Here is a 13487-nt window from a genome sequence, read left to right as displayed (position 1 = left end):
TGCAATAAAAATCCTTTCAGGTAAAAAAACTGGGACCAGAGAATGTTTGGTATGTTTGCTGGAAAAACTATGTCAACAATTAATTAATTAGAAAAATAGTTGCCATTTCTGTTGATCCACTCATCATTTCAGCTTGGCTTGGGTGAGGTATTACAGTATACCAGGGTATTTAATCATAACAGAATGATCGTCAATACTATCAAAAATATTGACGCTCCTGGGGCGTCGGTGGCTTAGTGGNTCACGCTTACCTGTCCTGTCCATTAAAGGCATAATGGCCCAAAAAATAAATAAAATAAATAAAATATATTGACACTCCTCTTTCTCAAACAGAGATGCTGTATATTGTATCGTACATCACATGCCACCAGATGTCAGCATCTACTGGTGGAAAAAGGCAGCTGAGCTGAAAATCATGACTCACGAGTGGTGAGGATAATGTTAAAGGACTGCAAACAGCCAGCCATCCCACAGGAGGGGGGTAGTGCCACACAGAAATATCTTAATATCCCATATACTGGAGTTTAACTGATAGTGGATTTTTAATGGCCAATATACTAATGATAGCTTGGAGCAGGAAAAAGCTGATAGCCGATTAACTGACCAATAACACATGGCCCCTGCTGCTGTTCCCCACGACAAAGTCACATTCTATATCACCTGACAATGCAGGGATAATAGCTTTCTAAGAAAATTACATCTGATGTACAGTGAAAAATGAGATTGGAAGTTTGTTGTGCATTTATGGCTGGAGCTCACTGAGTGCTGGCCCCTCCTGGTCTCTGAGTAATAATAAGTTAATAGTCGTTTAGATTATCAGAAATTAATTTCACACACATTGCAAGCATCTTGCTACTTAATTCTAGTAACATTATTCCGACCATGATTGCTAGCAAAACAGAGAAAGCACATAATGCTATTTGATAACCAGCAACCTTATAATGCTCTTGATAAAGAAGTAAAACTGTCTTACATTAGTTAACTTTCATTTAAACCATACAAATTATGTTAGGCACACATTACTTTGTATTTGCATGTGAGGTACTCCTTGCAAAAGCCTTACAGCAGTACCCACGTGACAAGTGGAGGTTACTGTCTGAGCCCTGTTCCGCCATTAGCAACAGTTTATATAAAGACCTATCGACGCCAATTAATTGGCCAAACTGATGAATCGGTCGACCTCTGCCATATACCCCATTGAAATATATGAAGGTATGACAATAGATACTGCCCAAGCTTAGTTTCAGCTCCAGTATAGTATGCCGATGCCCAATTTAACTTCACTAAAAAAGAAAAAGCAGCATGCTAAATAAATAAGAGTGAACTGAACGACAAAGTAACAGGCTGCAATTTGGCTTCTCACAAGGAAAGATATCTCAAATGGCTTCTAATACTGCAGAGAATTACAACCTATAAATGACAAAAAAATCCCATAAGTAAGAAATCATTGTGTGTTTTTCGTACAAAACACAGACATTTTGTCCACTTACACGTGCTTTAAAACTGCAATATGCAGCAAAACACAGGACAGAGTGCACTTTCTTCAGACAGCAGCTATTTTGGAGGCACAGTATGATGTAAAATTACTATTGAACTTGACAGCACAATTTGTCAAAATAGCAGTGAATATGTAGTTTTTGTTGGAATACCAAGTGAAGCTTGCAAGTAGCTTCTGTCTTTGATTAAATGCTCTGCTTTGTTGTACCTCCAGGAATAAATGCGTAGGTAGATGCCACTCCCTTTAAGGCTCATGGGTGATCATCTCAATAAGAGCTTTTGTTCTGAGGGGAGGGGGAATGCAAAATCACATGTAACCTAATTATTTCCATTTTACTCGAATGATCCTAAGTAGACTGGCCAAGAAATCGGTAATCATAACCCTGAACACACTCTTCAGTTAAAAGAGATCGCCGGAGAGCTCAGAGCGATGAGTTTGACCCCCCTCCCCCTCCAGTCATGACAGGAGAGAGCAACAAAACATAAGCCTTAAGATATAAATCATGGTCATCCAAGAGTCTTGTGAAAACTGCAAGGAAAAACAAAAAATGTGGGAGGAGAAGGATGGTGAGTGGGCCAGATATAGCTTACATTTTCGGGGTGGGAGTGGACACAATGAAAGCATTAAAAAGGTGTTAAGGCAGTGAAGGCTGCACTCAATATAGGAAGGGGAACAGGAAATGCCGGCATGGCTCAGTTAAGGCAAATGATGATTCACACAGACAGGAAGATCCTCTTGTGAAAAGACATGATTATCTTTTATCTCGGAAAAGAACCGATGTCTGAGAAGATCAAACAGATAAGCCAAGTGTCACAACAGAGAGGATCTGTCAACCAGTGAGGACACAACAGGTCTGAGCCGAGCACAAGTGGTTCCCCTGCTGTCTAATTGGCCAGTTAGCCATGGTGTACGCCGTCAAGTATGTTCAGAAGAAAGCGGAGGAGACCATTAGTGCTGTGTAACTCCCAGCGGTCCTCTTCTTCATCACAGTTTCCTCCTCTCCCCCCGAAATACTCTGTATTCTCTTGTCATGACCAATCTGAAAATATTCAATCTAACACGCTCCTTTATTCGCCGCCCGCCCACTCAGTCTGCTCCTGTCCTCTGATGGGTGCTGTGAGCCTCAGATTTCTTCCTCATCCCTGAGCCACGTCCCCCTCCAACCCCCCGAGCACTTTAGCCCTAATGAGGCACAGACGGCCATTGTGTCGGCTTTGCCAGTCTAGTCCCGCGGCATGATTGACAGCGGCTGAGCTCCAGGGGAGGCCTTAGATCAGATCCAGCGGCTTTGCACATCATTAGGGGTGCGTCAATGGGCACAGGACTGCTCTCTTATGCTCAGAGAGGCCAGGTTGATTTCTCATTTAGACAACAGAGTTAAGAGTCAAAATAAAATGATCCAGCCTCTGATACTGTCAGATATATTCCTCTGTTTGATGTGGTGCCGCTCTGATGTAACATGAAGAACAAAATCAACAAATTAACTGAGTTGCAAATCACTGCAGCTGAGAAAAATGTCCCACCCAATTCGCCCAGCAGCAGCTTCCCCCTGGTGTTAACACCGTGTGGGGACCCTACTTATCCACTGCGTAGGAGACAGCCCCAAGCGCTTCCCATAGAAAAGCTCAAGGAAGCAGCTGTGCACTTAATCAGAGGTGAGAAGGTTAACCAGACATACATTTGCCAAACCAACCACTCAGTCTTCATCCTTGAAGTCTCTTCTACTGTAAAGCCAAAACATACTGTCTGAAAGCACTTCCAATAAAGCATAAATCTCACATCTGTACTTCAGTTATGGCAAATGCACTCATGGTCAATTTCCCCACCTCCAACAAGGAACAGCTGCTCTTCAAAGTTTTACAATGGAAAGCATCTCAAAACAGTCCGGCTGAGGTTTTAACCAAGGGAACAAAACAGGTCAAATCAGTCTCTTGAGAAATCAGGAAGAACACAGAGACCAAAAAAAAGCAATAAATGAGAAGAATACTAACCCAGCCATAACCAAACCCTAACCTAACCGTTATGCAGTTTAGAAATACTGTGCTATTTTTGTGAGTAAAGATTTCTCCTGTGTTTCATTACTTGTTGCCATTTGAAGCAGCAATAAGCAGTCCACAGTTTAAGTGACAATATTTACCTGAGAAGGTGGAAGATACTTGGTACAGTTTGGTGCATGAGCCATAGACTAAAATATCCCGGTACCAGGTAGTATAACCTGCAGTCAATCCGTTTTGTACCCAGATCTAGAAAGACTGACTATTTGCATGGTTGTTCTCACAGCCAATTACAGCAAGCGGTCTTCAGTTTAATGCAATGTGTAATTGGCCCACCACAGCAGAAGCTACAACCCATACATTCTGTGATGTGGTACAGTACAGTCGAGTGTGATGTATAACAGAGTTGCCCGTTTAGCATGCCGAGATTGGGGCTGTACCTGACTCAAAATTATGTCAGTCAAGTCAGATTTGGCTGTTCAATTCAAATTTTCGACCAGAAAATGAATAGTTTGAAAAGGGTTCGGAGGGACATCCAGGGTGGTCAAGTAACATTGCAAACAAGCCAAGTTAGCGATCTGAAATTCTATTGGTATCTGTATCTCTTTAAAGTGGGATTTATACTTCTGCGTCAAATCGAAGCCATACCTTCGGCGTAGGCTCTGCGTCAACGTAGAGCCTACGCAGTAGCCTGACATGCACCTCCCCAGAAATGTAACTACACCTCGTGGCGACGCTGACCTCCTGTCTATTTCTGTAAGCTGAAATCATTTCCCTCAGTGGAAACAATTCTTTTATTTACTTTCACAGATTAGAAACAATAAACTGTAAAGTCAATGAAGCCTCCACAAAATAACATTTTAAGTCTTCTGTGTAATTTATCCTCAGGCTTTATCCTGGCTTCATATGAGCAGAGGAAATCTCTAAACATTGCAAGGCTAATTTATACAATGTAAAATGCCATAGGCTTGTGCTAATAACGTTAGCATGTTGTATTTATTTAGAAAACGTGTTTAGTATAAGACAGTTGTTTTGTCAGTGAACCTTGTGAGTTGTAATGGAGCCAAATTTTGTAACATTACCTTCGTTAAATGTCAGGTTGTCCCTGGCTTTGTATGAGTAGAGGAAAAGTCCACTAGCTGCTAATTTATAAAATGTAAAATGCCATAGGCTTGTGCTTAAAATGTTATCATGTTGTATTTGTGGGGAAAATGTGTCCAGATAAAGACAAGGGTTTGTCTGCTGAATGTTGCAAGTTTACAGTGAAGCCATTTTGTGTACCTGTGTTTGACATTGTCTCTATCAAGCCATGTTTAATGTGTTTTGAATCAACTAAACTTTACAGCTCTTCACAGAAACTTCTGCCGCCGACTAGTGTTTTGGAGGTGTAACTGCAGAGTGACACAGACACATCACCACACAAGTATAAATGGTCACAACGGCGTAGGCCACGTGTGTAGGCTACAGTGTAGGCTCTGCATAGAGCTCACGCACAAGTAAAAATCCTGCTTAGGGTACTGGTATTGGCACTGGTACCCTAACTTTTAAAACAATACTCAGCCCTTGTTAGAGAATTCATAAATTAACTAAATAACAAACAGAGACTGTAAAACACAAGTAATGATGTTTTGAAAATAACCAGCCAAAAAACAGAAAGCAGCTTTGTTAAACTCTCTTTAACTCAAAGGATCTAATCTGGCACATTAAAGAAAACATTGGATTATTGATTCCTCATCCCAAATGACTAAAGTTGTAGGAGAGAGGACTTTGAGTGGGAAATTAAAGTCTTTCTCAAGTCCAATTTCTCTAATAAAGTCCAAGTTGAGCAGCATTGTTTGTTTTAAGTCCCAAGGACATAATTGGCCCCTCTCCCTCCTCCTCCTCTTCCTCCTCCTCTCTGGGGCTCAAACCAATCTAGCCCTGACAGAAGGCTCTACAACAAGTTGATTAAAAACCCAACTCAGCCTATATTTCCCCTCTTGGCAAATCCACTGATTTTTTCTGTCCCTTCCAAAGCCTGTTAGAAGCCCCCTTCTTGGTAGATAGCAGACAGCGACAGTTTGTTTCACTGTATGACTGGTCCGTGCGTCAATGCAAGGCGGTATTATATTCTTAGGTAAGAGAGGTAGGTTGAGTACTTTGTCACCATATTGTCTGTTATTGTGCTACTGAGCAAGGTAGTTTAACTGTCAGGATTGTTGGTGCATTGCCCAGTGGCCATAAGACGCTGCGAATCATCCACTTGGGACTGAGAGGAAGTCTGTCAGAGCGTTACGCATTGTTGAAAATAAACACATTTTCTCAGATAACCTTTTCCAGCAAAAACTATGCTTTTGGATGAAATAAAAAAAAGAAAATTACTTGTTTTGAATGTAAAAAATGAATTGCATCAGAATGGGAAACTTTCTATTCCTGACGCAAATAACAGTAGGTAAGCTGGAGGGATTTTAAAAATGTAATACATAAGTGAGGACCTCTGGCAATACGCAAAGGGAAGAATCTTTCCGGACCACCTTGAAGAGACAAATTTCCTATTAAAAATCCATTTCAGTGCTTAAAAAAACGCCACTGGCTAGAAAGTAGGACATTTAATAAGAAATTCTCTGCACACTCGATGCGATGCATGGCAAGAATGACAAATTACACTGCAGCAATGCCATCAGTAAATCTCACTGAAAAACCCCAAAACTCATTAATATTATCTGATGCATTAAAAGTCCATCACAAATCACAGCTAATTTTAAGAATTCATACTTTTTCCATCATTAGAGAAGATTTTAGGAATAATAGAGCCGATGAAATGCTGATTACGAGTGGAATCAATCATCTTTTATAGCTTGTATGCACTGACCCCAGCAGAGCCAGCGTCCTTCTGTCTCGGCTTTGACGCTGATGTTTGTGTCCATCATTTGGAGGATTTTAATGAGGACCCACACCTGTGGAGGACCTGTGGAATTGTAATCATTAAAAAAAAAAAAAAAAAAAAAAATCTAATTGGACTTTTTTTACTTTATTTTTTTCTCTCATCCTCATTTCTTTTGTGTGAATTCAATTTCACACAAAAGCCAGAGCTGAGAAATGAGTGGCTATTTTGCTGGGTGAATAAAACACCAGTGGTTCAGGCGATGCACTAATAAGGTAGTGTGGTTTTAAGAAGAGGCTGTGATTCATTTTCTCAGCTCAGTAGACTAAAGTAATATCAAACAAGCAACACCAGAACAGCCTGTCCCTCACAGCTTCCAACATGTGCCTATAAATATAAGCTCTCCCCATATGAGAGCACAACCTTATTACCTGCAGGCAGACCACAGCGAGCCTCGAGTTGTGTGAATATCCGACTAACAACGCTGCATGTGTCCTTTCTGCAAATTCCTAGCGCCTTTTGTTGGACATACTGTACAGACTGTGTGTCAATTCTCCGAGAAAAAACAACGACAAAGAAACAATACTGTTGTCTGCTCAGAGCGGGAAGAAGCAACAGAGGACAAACACCATACTGACAAAACAGAAACAAAGACAATCTTCAAAGTTCACCGTCTACCACATCAAACCTTTTGCCATGTAAATACGCTGAAGTTGAGGTTCTGAGGGTGTTTATACATGGTAGGACATGAACAGCGACACAAAGTTTCTGTCATGGAGTGTCAACAATCTTCAAGAACTTGCAGATATTCTAAGAAAAGTTAGGAAAAATATTTCTTTGAGAAGACAGGGAACAGCTCCAGAGAAATACATTAATGCTTGTTCCACCTTGCGAAGGCCTCATTGCATGGGAGGATTATGGTCTCATTAAAAAAAATATATAATGGTAGTCTCCTTTATTTTACATGGCAGATGAATGTATCCTTGTTTTTGACTAATAGGAGCTCGGGCATCTGGAGGGAGCACGGAGTAGAGCTGCTGCTCCTCTATGTGGAAAGGGGTCAGTTGAGGTGGTTCGGGTCTGATCAGGATGCCTCCTGGGCGCCTCTTGTTAGAGGTGTTTCGGGCACATCCCACTGGTAGGAGGCCCCGAGGCAGACCCAGAACACACTGGAGGGATTACATATCTCATCTGGCCTGGGAACACCTTGCGGCCCGAGGAGGAGCTGGAGAGCGTTGTTGGGGAGAGGGATGTCTGGGGTGTTTTGCTCAGCTTGCTGCCCCCACAACCTGGGTTTGGATAAGTGGTTAAAAATGGATGGATGGATGGATGGATGGATGGATGGATGGATGGATGGATGGACACTGACAGGGAACCATCCTCCCACTCTGCTCATCAGTGTAACACAATATAGGTGTGTAAGCTACTGCTGATGATGACCCTGACAAAGACCTGTGTTGGTCGTAATGCGTTGGTCATTTTAAATGCATACTGCCTTGTAAAAAAAAAAGGCTTTTTAATTTTGCACAAACCTTACGGTGCGTCTTGAATTTTCTTTTGAATAGTTTAAGTTTTCAATTTAGCATTAACATCACAACCTATTCCCTCCAAACTGACTCTCTTGTCACCAAGATATCTCAGCCATTGCACCTGGATGTTTCTATTAGCATACAATAGAGCCAGTTCAGAGATTACAGTGAGTCCACAATGAAGGTAATGTTTCCATATATTTAAAAACTGGCTGCCAATCTTTAAAAAGACATATCTGTTTTTCAGGACATAGGTGATCTTCACTAGAGGCATACAAATCATCATTTCTGATGTCCACCTTGATATAGAGAGGGGGGGATTTGACTTCCAGGTCAATGCAATGCACTTCCTGGAAACAGTAAGAGCTATATCAATACATTTCCTGGAGCTTTGATTTAGTTTCAAATTTGTAACATTTCCTCTGAGAAAAAGTCCTGGACCTAATGGAATTGGTGTGTCTATAATATTAGTGAGTGTGTCACACAAATCATATCAAAATGTTATAACTTTTGTGCAGTGCCACATCTGAAACAAAACTAGGATTATAGCGGTGTAATTAGGTACAGTTGATGGAGAAAATTGTAGTTAACCAATCTAAATCTGGCATTTACAGTGGCGAACAATCTATTCTGACACAAGTCAGACCATAAATCTTTATCGAAAGTAATACCAAGGTAAGATTCCCACCTCTCTCTTCATCTGTGTGCATTATGTTTTGGGCATTTTTCAATCATTACACAAATCCTGCTAATAAACTGCCTTGAACCTTTGTTACTGTAAGCTGTAAGACAGTTCCTCCACCTTTGTCAGGACAGGTAGGGTCATTTGTTCCCCCAGACTTTTTCTAATGAAGGCTCTAAGTTGTGTTTGTTGGAGTGGTTTTAAGGAGCATTTTGTATTTTTTACTGAGACCATATTCTAGCCATACACTGAGCCTTTGACATGATGGATCGAGCACAGTACACCAGAAGTATCCAAAGAGCACCTGTGGGTGTTCACCACAAGTTTCAAGGTTTCTTCATTAGTACATAAGGGTAACTTTGTTATGCAGATGGGAAATTCAGAATGCCAAACAAAGACATCACAGCAATAGAGATTTAAAGGAAATCGAAAATGAATTAGGCTCCAGAGTAATCCATTGCAAATTGCTCTGGTGATGTCAGGCGAATACTGTTATGCTTTACTGTTGTTTAATATGATTAGGTGAAGCATTAATGACAGCACATCTCTAAGTTTCCCCTTCCCAATGGTGTCCCTGCTGACTGGAAAGAAGTTCCAGTGACTAGCAGGAAGGGCTGCATGTGTTAGGGCAGCACTAACATTATATATGATAATGACAAATACAGCAATGTTTAATTCAAACCTGACCGCACCTGTCGAGTTTCACAGTTTCTAGAAAGAGTGGGTCCAAGCAGAAAGAGGTATGAAATCACCGAATGCACCAAGACCCTCTCATTTCCAATGTAACACACACACACACACACACACACACACACACACACACGGCAGTCACTGATTGAATTACACTTAGGATAAATAAATTAGTCTCTTTAAATTAGACTCCAGCACAATATGTTCTGTTGAGACTAACCTCTAAATTATTCTAGTGCGTGGTGCTGGTTGTTTAACAGATGGGCCACAACAGAGCAAGAACTCTGATGCCACCGTCATTCATCTCAACTCTTAAGCAATTCAGGACCACATCACAGATAAGGCTGCATTTTTCTATATCCGTCAACAAAGTCCTTCAAAAAAAAAACAGCAAACAGCTATGTGTTAGTTTGTCTCTCAGTACTTTCTGACTTCCCCTCCCTGATGGGGCACTCAAGCCCAAGTCTGCTTGTTGCAACTGAAGACATAAATCTCCTGGCCTCACTGGCAGTAACTCCAGGAGATATGATTTTTCTTATGAAGCCCAAGACTACAAATTTTCCCCAGAGGGCTTTCCAATCTGTACAACACTCTCAACACCTGGTAGTGGGATGAATTATTTACGAAATCAGGTAGTTCGAGATTTTTGTAAATTAGGAAAATATAAAAACACAGCAAGCCTGATCTTTCAAGGGACAACTTTTCTGTATCAACACATTCTCCACATACAATTATTCTACATAACGACTCATGAATATTAGAAGGGATGCACCGATTTATCGACCAAACACTAGTATCGGCCGATATACACCTTGTTGAATGCAATCAGGCTATCAGCAAATGAGATGACATTCACCGATAGCAGTGGCTGATGCTTCTCTGTTGCTCATAGACAATAGAAAACATGCTGGGGATGAACAGAGAACTTGTATTTCAGGTATTTCTGATGCATTTGTGAGGTTGAAGTTAGTAGAGCAAATAATAAGTTGTTCTTTATCCCACTCACACACACACACGCTTCCTTTTCCTTGACTTACTGATCTTGTTTAGAGATTATAAGACTTTATACCGTATACCAAGAGATAAGTCTCTTGGTTTTTATCTTTTTTAATAACTTAAGCTCTGTATTTTACTGCTTTAATGTTCAAATTTGAAGAGAAAACAGTATATCCTATTCCCAACACAGCACATACACTGCAATCGAGTGATGACTCACACCTAGTATACCGTGTCTCTCCCATGACTGGAGAAATAAGGCGTCAATACTCAGCGAGACTCTTCAAGAAGCTGGAGGAAAATGGGGGTGAAGGACAAGAGGCCCCCGGCAGCAGAGGAAGAGCTCGGCAGCATCACTCCACGTACGCATTTAAGTGCAAAACTTTCCAGCAACACTCTCAAGCGTCTGCAGATAATGGCAGTCGATTACACACATCTGCAGCATCCTGGTCAGGGGCCAAATCTTCACTCTGCTCGCCTCACTCTTACAGGAAATTAAGGCGCTGGTATGTAAAATTCTGAAATTGACTGTAGTCATTAAATATTCACCAGCACACTGCACATTTGCACCAGCCAGAGACACAGTCCTTCACAGCAGACTGGTGGAATACTAAAACCATTTTTACCCCTCAATGCTAGCTTTTGGCAACACAGCCGTAAAACAAGAGAAAACAAACAAATTCATCCCGAAATGTGACAGGAAATAAAAAATGCCTCATTGCATTATTTACTCGGCATCGGACACAGTCATCCTGCTCAGTCTGCGTCTCTCTCAGTGAAGCTATTTTACAGCTCCACAGTCCACATCTCCACCGCTAAATGAGAAGTCAAGTTGATTAGCCATACGAAGGTACAGTAATTAGAACCTAATGAGAAACAGATGTCATGTTAGCGGCAGTCCTCTCAGTCTTCACTAACAAGACCGGAAGGTAAATTAACACTCTGATACCCTTAAAATGATGGACACAAACTCATTGTATTGACTATCAAAGAAGCCTAATGAATAGGATGAGAAGCCAATCAGTCTAGTCGGAGACACAAAGAGCAATACCTGTATTGACAGAAGAAGACGAGGAGTCATTTATTTTGAAGAAAAGCCACAAACAATAGACTCACCGTGTGCCATCGGCTTTCCAGCTGACTTTGTATGGATTCTGTTCCAGGAAACGAAGGTTTTGTCTGTCCATGGACACGGGCTGAGCACCAGGGAAACCAGACCTGCAACAACAATGAACACACAAATCTTTTATTTGTGTTTCTAACAGACATTCATTTGTTGATCACAGGCTCTCACCACTCTGTCCTTATGTATTATTTGACTTCTAGATAATGGTGTTTACATGAGCACGGAAAATTCATACTGCCCATACACATGAAAAAATACTAGTAACCCTGTCACTGATTACTGCAGTCTATTTGCAAAGGTGCATGATGTTTACAAAAAATATAAAACAGCAATGGGAGATGAAAGTGACAGCTAATATTTAGCACTACATTTTACATATTTAAACGTTACCACTTGACCACCAAACTGCTAATTTCTTCACTGCTTTGATCACCAACAGCTGTCTGCTCTGAGAGCATACGCGTCCCTCACTTTCTCTCAACCATACACACACACACACAACGAACTGACGTTGCTCCAGAAAGCACCTACGTACACAAAAATCTCTTGGTGTAGTCATGGACTCAAACCTAAATTTCAACAGCCACATTAAGATGATTACAAAGCCAGCCTACCATCACCTTAAGAACATATCAAGGATGAAAGGTCTTGTGTCTCGGCAGGATTGAACTGACTATGTGACAGTGTTTGCACAGGTCTCCCTAAAAAATTGCTCAGACAGGTGCAGCTGATTCAGAACGCTGCTGCTTGAGTTCTCACTAAGACCCAGAAAATGGATCACATCACGCCAGTTCTGGGGTCTTAACGCTGACTTCCTTTCTCTGAGAGAATCTCCTTCAAAATACTACTGCTGGTTTATAAAGCTGAATGGTTTAGGGTCCACATACATCTCTGATCTTCTGCTACAGTATGAACCATCTAGACCTCTCAGGCCGTCTGGGACAAGTCTGCTTTGTGTCTCCAGAGTCAAGACTAAACACGGAGAAGCAGCGTTTAGTTTTTATGCACCATATATCTGGAACAAACTGCCAGAAAACTGCAGCAACTAAAACTTCTTTTAAATCAAGGAAGACTTACGTAGACTTTTTTGTTCGCTGCTGCCTTTTATTAAATCAAATATTTATTCATTTCTTACACTGTACTGTAACTTTTATTCTTGTATTTTATACCTGTCTTAGTCTTGTTTTTACTTTCTATTCTCTGGCTCTTTCATGGCGTTTTTATTGTATTTAAATGTCCTTTTGATATGTTTTTGTTCTGCATTTTGTCTCAAAGACTCTGGTGTTTTATGCGAAGCACTTTGAACTGCCTTGTTGTCAAAATGTGCTCTATATATATATATATATATATATATATATATATATATATATATACACACACACATACATACATAGTAGTAGTCGGAGGTGCTCAACATGAATAGATCCAACACTATCCTGGTTTCTTTCAGGGCACTCAAGGTAGCATATTGGGGTTTCTCATAAACCAGATGAGAGCTTATTCCTGTTTCTGAAAGCAGGACATGGTGTTTACATGCTCAAACAAATACACAGGATACTCCAAAAACCAGATCATGAATGGGTTATTCATGTCCATGTAAAGGCACTCAATAGGAGCCATGCATAAACGCTCTCAAGTGTTAAGACTTGGTGTTAGCCTGCAATTACTAAAGAGAGCTCCAGACGTCCCCTCGGTCAGCTGAAAAATGATACAAGGTTTGTACACTACCCATACTCCTATACAACGTGAAAAGGTCTGGGAAATAATGGATTGTGTTGTAAAGTGTAATTGCTCCAAAACATTAACATGTAACAATTATAAAATGCTATAAAACATTTTAAATTAGCTGAACTATGAGATACACATTTCATAGCATTTAATGGGACCTAAATGAGTATCACTAGGTTACTATATCCTTTAACTCTGTGAAGATTTTTATGAATTACATCCTAAATCACTTGTAATTGTAATTATAGAAGGACATATCTTATATAAGCATTCTTCTTGTATGTTTCAATATACCCCAGGAAGAGGAGTTGTTGCTGAGCATCCAAGTAAACAACTAATTAAATCAAATATTACACTGGTGACACAGTGGTGACGGGTATG

The 13487-nt window shown here is 40.6% G+C and overlaps 1 protein-coding gene across 1 annotated transcript in view; it reads right to left on the bottom strand.

Moving 5' to 3' along the window:
• Positions 1–13487, bottom strand: part of rngtt (RNA guanylyltransferase and 5'-phosphatase) — a 144865-nt gene that overhangs the window by 113780 nt on the left and 17598 nt on the right. The window contains exon 8 of the mRNA XM_050058235.1: positions 11369–11470. Coding sequence (XP_049914192.1) covers positions 11369–11470 — 102 coding nt within the window. The remainder of the gene's footprint in view (positions 1–11368; positions 11471–13487) is intronic.

This window comes from Epinephelus moara, chromosome 12, assembly GCF_006386435.1.
Source record: "Epinephelus moara isolate mb chromosome 12, YSFRI_EMoa_1.0, whole genome shotgun sequence".
NCBI lineage: Eukaryota > Metazoa > Chordata > Actinopteri > Perciformes > Serranidae > Epinephelus > Epinephelus moara.
This window is presented reverse-complemented; position numbering and strand designations above follow the sequence as displayed.